At 44.4% G+C, this 12,672-nt stretch overlaps 1 protein-coding gene across 1 annotated transcript in view; it reads right to left on the bottom strand.

Moving 5' to 3' along the window:
* Positions 1–17: 17 nt before the first annotated feature.
* Positions 18–12,672, bottom strand: part of LOC142583548 (nose resistant to fluoxetine protein 6-like) — a 38,882-nt gene continuing 26,227 nt past the window's right edge. The window contains exons 7-10 of the mRNA XM_075694066.1: positions 10,126–10,246; positions 5,620–5,809; positions 2,114–2,256; positions 18–1,116 (exon numbers count right to left, since the gene is read on the bottom strand). Coding sequence (XP_075550181.1) covers positions 901–1,116; positions 2,114–2,256; positions 5,620–5,809; positions 10,126–10,246 — 670 coding nt within the window. The 3' untranslated portion in view covers positions 18–900. The remainder of the gene's footprint in view (positions 1,117–2,113; positions 2,257–5,619; positions 5,810–10,125; positions 10,247–12,672) is intronic.

Here is a 12,672-nt window from a genome sequence, read left to right as displayed (position 1 = left end):
CCAACCCACGCCACATTGCGCAATGACAGGGAGGAACCAGTTATGGTGAAGACCATACATCCACGCTCGGAAGCTGTGCAGATCACTAGGCGAGATGTGCGGTCAAGGAAGGTGTCTTCTTCTGATGTATTTTGTTCAAGGAGAACCTCAAAGTAGGTGGGCTGCGTGGAATGATTCTTGTGCTCTAAGACAGGCTGGATAGGCAAGTATTTTTTTCCTGTTCCTCGGAGTTTTAAGAAGATCGTTGACGCAATCTTTCCACAACGTCAGGCGTGAGTGGGACCGCAAGACGAAGGCGCTGTAGAATCACCTCTTATTTTTTCTTCACTCGTGTCGGAATACCAATGGTGCACGTCAGGAAAAAAATTCCGGTAACGGACAAATATATCGCGCTCCATTGATGTATAGGCAGGCTGTAGACCACTAATACAATATTAAACCCTGCTCAGCAGCATCAAAACCAGTGCACTGCGAACAGTAGTGGAGTTTTGTGACACCCCCTTTTATAGCCTGCTAAAGGTTCTAAAGCAGTCAACGTGTGAGCTCCGCCTAGCTCGCATTGGGCAAGCTGAGTTCTTTGTAGACATAGTGTCATGTGGTACATGACCATCGCTGACGTCCGCATGTCATTGCATCGCGGCGCTGACTAAATGTCCGACTGGAGCAGAATTGCTGACCACGAACCGATGACCACAATGTCAACAGAAGTGTTTCACAGGTAATTAATCGTTGACGCATGCAGATATCAAATCAGTGAGCCACCCTCGGGTACACATGAAACCGACGGCGAAGTGGATGTATCACAGTTACTGTTTACTCGAGTGTCTGTGCCTCCAAAGTGTAGGTCTGCAAATATGAGCAAGTCCAGGTACATCGGCGGGCACAGAGAAAAAAAAAGTGCTAGCACCGCGAGCTTATGATGGCGTCCATTTTCTTCTCTGACCGCACGCTGCATTCCTTCAGTTCGTTTGGCTGCTTCTGCTTCCGAGCTTTTCCACGTCCCGTGAGCCTGTTAAAAACAAGCTTGTCCAGTACTGCTGTCGGTGCCTCGCAGGCCAGGTACGAAAAGTAGGACAGGATGAAGCTCCAATCAAGCACTGAGAACAGCATTGTAACCTGCAAAACAAAGGGGGAAGAGCACCAATTTTCGATTTAGTATATGTAGAACTAACATGGGTCTCTTATTCGTCAAAGATTACAGGAAAATTTTTATGGGATCAATAACCCATGCAGGAATGTTTACCACTGCTGTAGACGTAATGACGCAGCCGATCGAAGGATATCGCATCGGGTATACGTATTCAGTGCAGAATTTCATAAGAGAAAATAAAATTCGACACTAACTGGGCCGTGCTGACTAAATACAAACTCAAAAGGCTGTACCACAAGATTTACTCTTAAGAGTCGTTAAGTCGCTGTGCATCTCCACATCACATCGTGCATTTATTATTTAAAAGCGCTGCCACGCTAGGAGAGCACGATTCCGACGCGTACGCGACGTTGACGAAAACCAGACGTCTGCACGATATGCAGTAGAATATACCCCAGTGGCACGAGGCCTTGTTAGATTGGACGGACGGCTGCACCAGCTATTCTCACAATGAGAGAACTTTTAAAGCTGAAAAAAAAAAACAGACCAAACTGCTCTGTCAATGAACGGCTGACAGCGTGATCTATGAGCACATACATCTAAGCAATAGTGTAGGTGACGACACTCGCCGGTATGCCAAGGAACCACTTGAAATCCCTAAAGTGGCTACATTCGATAGGAGAACCCACGTTACTACAAAATAGAGAAAAATTGTGCGCAAGAATTCTACGCGAAACAACTCAATGTCTGAGATTAACAACCGACCAAAGGGTATCATTTAACAGCAGGAAATTATTCACTTTTAGACAGCAGCCAATAAAGTGAAATTTTTCAACAAGGACATCGTCGTACTCCGTTAACTGTTCTGAGGTCCGTATACCTAGTCCTCGCAATAAAACATTGTGGGCAGATAAATAATTGTACCGGAACGGCTTATGTATTTTGCCGACTGCGAGCAATGTTTTTCTTAAATCCATCCAGCTATAGGTCACTAAATCATGCAGCACAGTGACTGCTGTTTACCTGGTTGAAATCCGACCAGGAGAGACGCTCCCTGGAAGAGTGTAGCAGAAGCTCGATGAATGGCCGGTGGATGAGGTAGACGCCAAATGAGAGCTTGCTTAGAGGCACGAAAAGATTCCAGGACAGGAATTGACCGACAAAGCCTGCAAGGTGTATTTACCGATTGTATACAGAAGCCCCACTAAGTAGGCGGCCCGAACAACTTCTTAAGTATGTAGAAGCCGCATCGACCACTCAGATACACGCGTTGAATAAACCTGTTGTATTTAATGCGATTTGCATTTTTTGCGAACTTCACGCACAGTAAGCGGACTAAATGCCTGTGTGTCTGGCCAAACGTTTTCCCACCATTTTGGGCCACAGGGTAGTATATGATCTAATAATGTGCAGCATCGGGCTGCTGTGCTGCGCGAACATAGTTCGAAACCAACCGTCGGACCAACTTGGGTCACCAGGTATGTGTCATGTGGTACATGCACCGCTCTTCAATGAACCTCCTTCACGCCAACTTGGATAACTGGGTAGGTGCCACTGGGAATGCGGCGCTCTTCACTGAACCTCTCTCACGCCAACTTAGATCAATTTGTATTAGCAGTACACTATCTTTTTCGCAATGAAAAAAAATTTGCCGATTCTTTGTTAACTTTCCTGGCTCCTAAGACAGCACTGGACGTAATTGCAGACACGACTTGTATACCGATGAAGTGGATTAGTGGATAAAGTGGGTACCTTTCTTCACTGGGTATGTGCCGCTCTCCAGTGAACCTCTTTGACACCAAACTGGGTCACTGGTTATGCACCACTGTGTGTATGCCGCTCTTCAATGAGAAACAAAAGCCATTAAATATATTTCGGTGCCGGACGGAGTCAAACCCGCGTCATATATAATCGGACAGTCGCATCCAAATATATATTCACGCACGCGCCACGCTCGGGCTTGGTAGCGGGGCCGCTAGATGGCGCATAGTTCGTGGCGGACGGTGCGCCACTGCTGTTTATGATATACATGGTGAGTATGGGGAGGGCGCTAGAAGGAAGTAATATCGGGTTTAATCTCTCATACAGACGCGCGGGTACAGTAATAGAGCTGCAGATTCCAGGTTTATTTTATGCGGACGACATTGTGTTTCTAGCTAACAAGCAAAGTGATTTGCAACGTCAGGCTATTATCTGTGGACAGGAAGGCGATAATTTAGGTTTGAAATGTGCGTTAGAAAATCAGGTGTTATGGTATTCAATGAAAACAGTGAACAGACATGTGGCAATACAGGGCCAGGAAATACCTCGGGTAAGAGAATATAAATACCTTGGTATATGGTTAAACGAAGGCAATAGATATATGGAAACACAGGAAAAAACAATAACAGTGAAGGGGAAGAGAAATGCAGCCATAATGAAGCACTGAGCACTATGGGGATACAATGGGTACGAGGTGCTCCGGGGAATGTGGAAAGGTGTAATGGTTCCAGGACATTTGGAAATGCGGTTGTTTGCTTTAAATCAGGGGTACAATCAGGCCTCGATGGGAACCAAAGGTCAGTGGGTCGCCTCACATTGGGCGCTCACGGGAAGACTACAAATGAAGCTGTGCAGGTTGATATGGAGTGGACTAGTTTTAAGTGAGGGAAGCTCACAGTAAAATTGATAATGAAGAACGACTGAGGAATATGGAAGGAAGTAAATGGGCTTAGAGAGTGTTGAGGCATCCGTACAGGAAAAACATTGATTCACAGTGGAGGAAAGAACTAGGAAGCTTACCAGCAAGTATGCGCCCTGTAGGGTGGGCAACACAGCAACAAAGAACGTCAAGCGAAAAGTAAGAGAGGCTGAAATTATCTCATGGGTGGCGGCAATGGAAAAGAAACGTGCCATGAGTAACTACTTAAGAAGAAAAAACAAAATCAGGAAGGAAACACTTTATGATAACTCAAAGGGGAGCTCATTACTTTTCGAAGCGAGATCGGTATGCCTTAGAACATGCGCCTATAAGGCGAGATATAAGAAGGAAGAAGAAGCATGTGCTTGCTACCGTAAAGCTAGGGAAACGACGGAGCATGTTTTATTAGAATGCGAAGACGTCTGCCCAGGGGTCAATTTAGGCACCACTGGCTTCCTTGAAGCCCTTGGATTCAGCGAGAGCAGTGCAAAAATAAACATGTCCACATTAGAGATTAGTAAGAGACGTTTGGAAGATTGGTGATAGAAAAGTAGAGAAACGACGAACAACGGAAGCGTTCAAAAACGAAGTTCACAATAGGGGTTCAGGAACTTTGTTTATGGGAAGTAATCGTGGGTTTTCTTTCTTTTCTTTTTTTCTTTTTTAACATAGGTACCACATTAGGTAATAAAATAACAACAGCTTGGTGGCGCAACCCACCGTCCCGTCACAAAGGGAACGCTTATAACTTCCAGCCATCCATTCATCCATACAAAGCGTGAGAGAGGAACCTGAATGTATACATGCCTCATACATGACGCGTCTTGGCGGCAACAATAAGGTGTGTCGTTACATTGCTTCAGTGCTAACCGAATTAACGTCGACATTCATTATGTGATAGATTCTATCGGAATTTTTAGTTCTCATGCTGTATCGTCTCATGCTCATGGAATCTTGCAGTTAAAACTTTTGCGGACAAAAGCTCACAGGATGCATCAGTGAAAATACTGAAGAATGGCGACGTTACCAAGAAATGATGCTTCTGTTCGTTTATATCAGCTTTAAAACCGCTTAACGAACCTCGAGCGGTAAAGAGGAAACTATAAATATTGACACGTGTACTTTTTTATCTTTTCCGGGTGACCGCTTACGTCACCGCCTAACAAATGTTATCGCACAGCGCATGACGCGCCTGCATGTGTCGGAAGTTTCTGGAATGTTATCGATGGTTCCATCCGCTGTCGGTCACCGAACCTTGCGTGATCTGATTGCATGTATGCGCGACGCGAACAGTGTAGAACTTTCTGGAAGACACGCGGGCCCCAGCGATTACTCTGGAAGATTCGACGACTGATGCATAAAAGCCGACGCGCTTGAACCGCTAATCAGATTTTCGACGATCCCCGACTGTGTTCGCCGCTATCGTTGTGCTATAAGTGTAGCCTGTTTTTGTGGGCACAGGTTCGCCCAGTAAATGTTAGTTTTGTCTTTCGCAGTATTGCTACTGTGTTCTTTAATTTCACTACCACGGGACAATATTTTAGCGCAATAGAAACATCCAGAGCTAAGGAAGTGTAGGCGAGGAACGCGGTTTTGGTCTCTAAGCTTAATGCAACAAACTAAGTGACCCAATGTATACGGTTTCGGTCTTTCAATGCTTTAATATGGTGCTGAACGCACAGTATTGATAAACTGTGACAGAAGACAACTTTACGTGTTCGGAATGCAACAAAGCAGCTCTGAAATAGGCTCCACATATTTCTGCACAGCTTTGTGTCACATTGAAAACGTGGCTCAGTAGAAGATGTGTTCCCATGCCACCCCTCTATGTAGAAGTAAGCAGACTAACCGCCTCGGCCTGAGGAGCACGTGAGAGTGATCCAAGCGAGAAAAAGTGACCACATGGCACGGTCAGAGAATGCGGCGACCAATGTTCCCGCTTTTGAGGTAGGATTCGGACTCTTGTACCAGGCGAGCTTCATGAAGACGCAGCAAAGTCCACAGCTCGCAGCTATGCACCAGCCGGCCACCTGCACGGCCTGCATGAGTAAGTTAAAATATGTTAAGGATCGCTTTATTGTTTCCCTGGACATTACGAAACCCATAAAGCCTGCTGGATTCCGGTAGGAGTATTACACAGTGATTTATATCCATGGAATCTAACAAGTAACTTTAAAATCTGCAAGAAACCCCCTGTATATTACTTTCATAGGTTACGAGAAGGCGTTTTATTCAGTGGACGTACCAGCAGTCATGAGACATCGCATAGTAAGAAGTACAGGAAGCACACATGAATATCTTATTTAATGTGTATAAAGATTCCATAGCTACCTTTATTTTCCATGGGAAAAGCGGGAAAATGTCGACGAACAAAGGGGTCGGGCAACACTATTCACTGTATGTGTAAGCGAAGTATTCAAGTTGTTAAACTGTGAATAATGAGGCGCGAGAATCAAGGGGAGCATCACACCAACTTGTGGTTTGCATTGCACATGGTATTGCTCTATTCCCCTATGATGTAAAATGTTTCAAACAAATTATTAAGGATGTTAGCGGACAAAGGGTAAAAGTATGCTTGGAGAACAAAATCAGTCAACGCAATCAGTAATGATCAGTACCGGACAAGAGAACGAGAAATGAGGATTGGCTACCAGCTCCTAGAATTTGTGCAAGAGTGCTTTTATCTAGGCAAATTAACGCGATCAGCTTTCTTTGGAAGCGTCACGCGCTTTTCGGTAGATCCTTATCTAACCTCTTTCACACATACTTGAGACACTGGGTATGTGCCCAAATAGACAACTTCGGTATAGACAAGTTGTGCCATTGGGTATTGTGCAACTGTATGGGTATTTGCAGAAGTAAACAACATGGTCCTCTGGATATGAGCAACTGGGCATATGACACTAGGTATGTAAGCATTCTTGGCTCCTCCAGTATGGATACGTGTCACTAGGTAGGCGCCCAGAGATAAAAGCCTAACAGCCCAGAAGTAGAAAAGTAGACATAAGAAGTCCGGTACAGAGAAGTGCGCAAATCGGCATAAAAACAGCCGAGTGTGGAGAAAAAATAATGAGAATGGGACCAGAGGGTCTATCGAGCGAAGAATGTCGAACTACAGATAAGTGAAGACGTCTGTAACGGAATCTGGAAGACAGTTACACAGAAGTGAAGAATTTGGAAATACAGCATGTCGTTACATTGCTTCAATTCTAATCGAAATAATGTCGACATTCATCGGTTGATGGCTACTACCAGATTTATTTTTTGACAGACGACCCCGGTTACGAGAAGGAAATTTATACAATAATAAAAAAAAAAGACGGAGTGCATGCGGTAGACATTACCGGCAGCTTGACGCTTGTGCTTGAAAAGAATGTGCACAATAATCGAAACCTACCAGTACTAACATATGGAGTAGAAACCTGGTGGCTAACGAAGAAGCTTAGGGAGAAGTTAAGGACCGCGCAAAGAGCGATAGAACGGAAAATGATAGGCGCAACGTTAAGAAACAGGAAGACAGCTGTGTGGATTAGAGAGGAAGCTGCCGTAGACATTGTTTGAGTTGGCTTTTTGAGGAACAAAACTCAACGCCCTTCCACTCTGTGAAGAAGGATGACCAGAGAAGCTGTGTATGTGTGCCCCTTAATGACGAACTGCAGCTTCGCCGCGGGTCGGCCCGGCATTGCACTATCTTCGGGATTTTTCCTACACGCGGACACGATAGTGGGGAAAGTAGCCCTTCATAGCTTCGCTGTAAAATTAAGTTAGACAGGTCGCGTAATGCGCAGGGCAGATACCCAGGGGTCCATAAGATTTGCAGAATGGTTGCCAAGGGAAGGGCAGTGCAGTCGGGGATGGCAAAGTACTAAGTGGTGTGTTGATACAAGATAATTTGCGACCCCAAGATGGTGTCAGCTGGCACAAGACGGGGGTATTTGGAGACTGGTGGGGATTGATATAAGTCCTGAAGTGGTCAGAAAGATGATGACGACGACGATTTCGATAGGGCATTTGCTCACCAAGGCGTAAAATTTGTGGAAACTTCCGAGTTCCGCTTATCCCATTTATGTACCAAGTGGGACTCTATCCCAATGTGTTTTAACAGTCGATATCACTGCAAGGCAACCGAATAGCTCAACTTATCCTTCTGACGCAGCCGCTGACAGATGCTTGGTACATGTCAAGTTTGGCTGCTCTCCGAAAGTCGGCATTCTTCTAAAGGCTCATTTAAGAAAAACACCGAAGGTAAACATAATTACAGGGTCATGTGCACTTTTATGCTGCTGGCGCTCACCTGAGAACACATAAACTAGCCTTTCTGGAAAAAAGGAAGGAGCAGGCAGCCTAAACTCTTATACGCTGCATGGAGAACAGTTTTTTCAAACGACATTGTGCATCAACGATGGTCCATGGCATGGGGAGTTTTTGGAGTAATTGTTATCCTCAAATCTTCGCGTGCGCTGCGTGTATAAAAGGGAATAAGACAGTTACTAAGGCTTTGCTTAATTAGGCATTCCGGCTTTTGTCCCCGACATGCCCTCAATTTCGACGGCGCACAGCGTTGGTAGGGCTGGCAATACGATGAAAATAGAAGTGTTCTTCATAGCTCCCATAGTGTGACTGGGAGGCGTTCGGCGACGGCATCGTCGACGCCCGATAATTTCAGCATCCGCTTTGTGAGTCGAATTTTTTTCTTACAATTTCTTTCAGAATAGGGAACTAGGGAATCGGGAATAGCAACATTGGTCCGCGCCTTTCTGGCCTCGTGTCTGCGTTTTGACATAGGCATATCTGCGCAACGATGTGCACAGGAAGGTCACCTAACGTCTTCGATATAACGATAATGAGTGAGTGAACAATTGTAGTATCGATCACTCAGGAGGTAGATGGATTTTTCAAAGCTAATCTCACCCTAAAATGCACGACAATATATTTTCGAGTATGTAAAAAAATGTTGCAGTCGATGAAATGAACCCAACGCTACGCCAAAGCGGCTTCTTCAACTTATGTCATAGTTGTTTTTCTATATGCAAAACATTTCGTAAAAACGATGCAGACCTCACGCACTGTGTGAATCGGTGTAAGCAAAGCTCTCTGTAGCGTTTGCGTTAATTTACAGTAATATCGGTGCTGTTATGGTGAGTGTTTAAGTTTTGTGGCGCCTAGTGCAATACGATAGCAGTGAGGTGATGTTGCCCTTGCGGGCATCGCTTGTTTATCCACATTGTGGACAAGTTGACACAGCAAGACATGGTTGATTGAGGCGTTGTTGCGGGCCTTTGTTCATAGCCTGCAAAAATGTTTAGCACTGTCATTGACTGGAGTGGCCAGAAATGTTTAAATTCTTTAATTATGGTACTTTACGTACCAAAACCATAATATGATTATCAGGTACACCGTAATGGGGAGCTCCGAATTAATTTTCACCAGATGGGGCTCTGTAACATGTACCTGAATCAATGTATGCGAGCATTTTTGCGTTTTGCCCCCGTGGAAATGCAAAAACACTCGGGTACAAAAGTGTTCATTTGCTGTGCGGCCGCTTGAGTGCGGCTTTGCGTCTGCGCGCCCTGCGCCAATTCTCCGAAAGGCAAATTTGCATGGTCTTCATTTTTCCTAAAGTACCGCACCGTACCTTAAATAACTCATTTATGGTGCTGAACTGTTAGTAGTAGCCTTTCCTTTACTAAAGAGACCCAAAAAAAGAATGCTTTCTGACGTCCCATTGGCCCTCTCCTGTGCCGTGTAGGCAAGTTGCCACGAACGAAGAGTGGTATGTTGTTCACTCGTTTCGCGACTGCGTCGGTGACTGAGTGTGTTGGACATCCGACTCTACCCATTCTTTCCTCCTCTCTCTACTCCCTCTCCGCACTGTTGCGTGCGAGCACAAAGGAAAGCACTGCAGCTTAGGCGATACTTTTGCGGGGAGAGAGCATTTTGGCGACTGCCAGGGAACTTCAGAGGGCATTGTGGCCGCGCTCCCTATGACGCATGCTTTCTGACGTCGTCTATCTCTTCTCCCGCACTCCTGCCATGTGCTTTCAACCACCTCCCGACGGGGTGTGCAAGACGACGGCGCCGCAGCAGCGAAAGCTTCGCTGTAATAGTTCGGAATAATATCCAGGATGAATGAAATTCCATACAATCAGTGATTGCCAGTAAACATGAACTTGAAACGTGAACGTGAAAGAGAAACAAACAGTCCTGTGCTTCAAATTAATATGAATTGGAAGTTGCATAAAATGACAAAAACACCTCAGCAGTTGTCTGAACATTTGGGCATAACATATCATCAAACAGCGTGAAGATTTTTTTTTTTTACGTATAAAAGGCTAAATCCTATGCCGAAACATACCTTTGTAATTTTGCGGTACCTGAAGTCTTCCATGACGAGGAAAGTGATGCAGCCGCTGAAGTAAGACATCGCGTGGCAGAAAGGTAGTATGTAGTACAGATTGACGGTCTCAATTGTAATCCTGTAAGAAAGCCAAGTAACGAACCAATTAGCGAATGGGTGAATAATAATCAAGAAACAGGAAATAACGCTGGGGCTCTGTGACAGTTCATTTGACGGGGTAGGCATAAAATGAAAGTAGTTGTTCCTAAATTTATACACCATAAAAAGATATATGTATACAGAAAAATCGTCATCTACGTGTCCCCTTGCAAAAAAATAAAGAAATATAAATGAAACCTCTTCCAACTCGTGGAATACATGCGAATTGATTTAAGTTAATCACACGTTTTTTTTGTTACACACGAAACTTACTGCAAAACGCGAATACTTTCATTGCGCTTTGACTAAGTCACGCCTAAACTACACTGCATCCGGTTGGTTGTCTCTGGAAACCAGTACTTGCCGCATTTTGGTCGCACCCCGTCCTTATTTGGGAACCATTACTTCTAATACAACTTCCGATGTGAACGCTTCCCTTGTTCAAGAAATATCTTCGACTGTACGAGCGTCATTAGTCATTTGTCAGTTACGTCCACCGTGTACGACGTGCTCCTCCAGTCCCGTTCTCTTTTACGGTTTGGCTCACTTGTTGTACACGTGCTGCTTTTATAAAGCAGGGAAGACACGGGGAAGGCAGAAGATGGAAATGCAAGACAATCAGCAAATCGAGAACAAGGTAAAAGTGGGAGCCAACGTTTCGACAAGTGGACTGGTCTTTCTGTACGGCGACATGTGCTTTCCTCAGCACAGTATACCGGGTGTACCAGTTACCTTGGACCAAGATTTAAAAAAAAAGAACCAAGAGCTCTAGCGAAATCGTGCCGACTGCATAATAGCGGCAGTCGTGTGTACTTACAACCAGTACATTTTTCATCACGAAGTATTAATTAATTATTTGCTTTTAATTAGGGAACTCTTTAATCATTGTTTGAACCGCGAACATGTCAATTACAAAGTTGTAAGGCACCTTAAATAACCTCCCTGTGAAATTCTCCTGTCGGATATTTCTGCGCGCCCAAGACTGTCAGAATGATTGCATTGTTTTCAACTACGTGTTCTGTCATCGCACGTCTAGTTGAAGCTTCGTTTTCGTCCTCTATAAATTTTTGTAAGGCCCTAATGGTAGGAATGTTACCCGTGCGACAAGAAAACACCCTTAAGGGTCTAAATATTTTCACAGTGCATAAATTACATCGGAACTAGTGCAAGTAAAGCCACTTTTCACTTCGCGTGTAACTTGTGGTCCTTTTAATTTTAATGTACCTTTTGATGTGCCTGCAGGTTTTGCACCTGCACCTGGGTTTTGCACCTGGGGCGACAACATGCTTTTATTACAGGGGAATGATGTTGGCTGACTTTTGCGTGCACTAACATGTCTCTAATGTTTCTGTTGCGGACATAGGTCACCCTTGGTACCGCAGGGAACGCTTTTCTCAGACACTCGTAACTTGATAATATTGGGTGGTATTTTCGTAGGATATTGTTTATGTTCGGGAGTGCATTAGAATATTTTGTTATAAAGGCTGGTGGTTTCTCAGATTGCGGTGTAGGCTGTTTATTAGCTCATTCCGATTGACTCTCCAGCTAAATCCGACTGCCTGTCCAATCTTGATGCGGTGTCATAAGCCTTGCCGAAAGGAACTTGTGGATAGTTTATTTCTGCTAGCGTTGCGTTGTGGTTCTTTAGGTGGTGTATATAACCGCTGTCTTCATTGCAAATTCTTCTTATTCGTTTCGCTTGTCCGACAAAACTTCCTCGCTTGCATCGTGGGTGATGTCGCAGGTGATGGCCATTGTAGTCTAAATATTGCTGGCTACCCGTAAGCTTCCAGTAAAATGTCGTCCTCAGTTTTCCATTTTCTTTGTAGACCGTCGTGCCGAAGCAATTGCTCTGACTAAGAGAGTGGTGAGCAGTGCATTTAATACTCGAGTGAAAGCGGTTGAAAGGTAGCTTTTGCACTTACGTTACCGTGGTTCCTCGTAAATCGTAAAAGTACGGGAATAACCATGATGAAAGCGTGACAGTTACGTTCGGGACTTTCTCCTATTATTTTTAGTCCTCGATGCTTGCCGCAACACCTAGACAACGTGCACATCGAGTGAGACATTCGCGGTCTTTGTTACAATGAGAACTTTCCGATATAGACATGTGTTCTTAGGACTGTTACATGCTCTTCTGTTTTATTTAGGTATCAGCTAATGCAATTATTTTTTTCCTTATTCTCTGTTATTAAACAAGTCAAAAGGCGTTACCATCGCTAGCAAATGGCATCAATAATTCCATTGTTTATTTTCACCTCAATGAAATAATTACAAAAACTAAAGAGCGAGTTTTCATCGTTGCTTGATGTCCGCACAAGAAAACAAGAAAAGATGAACGATAAAATTTTTGAAAATCAATTGTTAGAGAATGTAAACAACGTGTGATGGGTTGCAAAGGAATCG

Source organism: Dermacentor variabilis, chromosome 1, assembly GCF_050947875.1.
Source record: "Dermacentor variabilis isolate Ectoservices chromosome 1, ASM5094787v1, whole genome shotgun sequence".
Classification (NCBI taxonomy): Eukaryota; Metazoa; Arthropoda; class Arachnida; order Ixodida; family Ixodidae; genus Dermacentor; species Dermacentor variabilis.
Note: the sequence above shows the minus strand (reverse complement) of the source record. Positions and strands in the feature narration are given on the sequence as shown.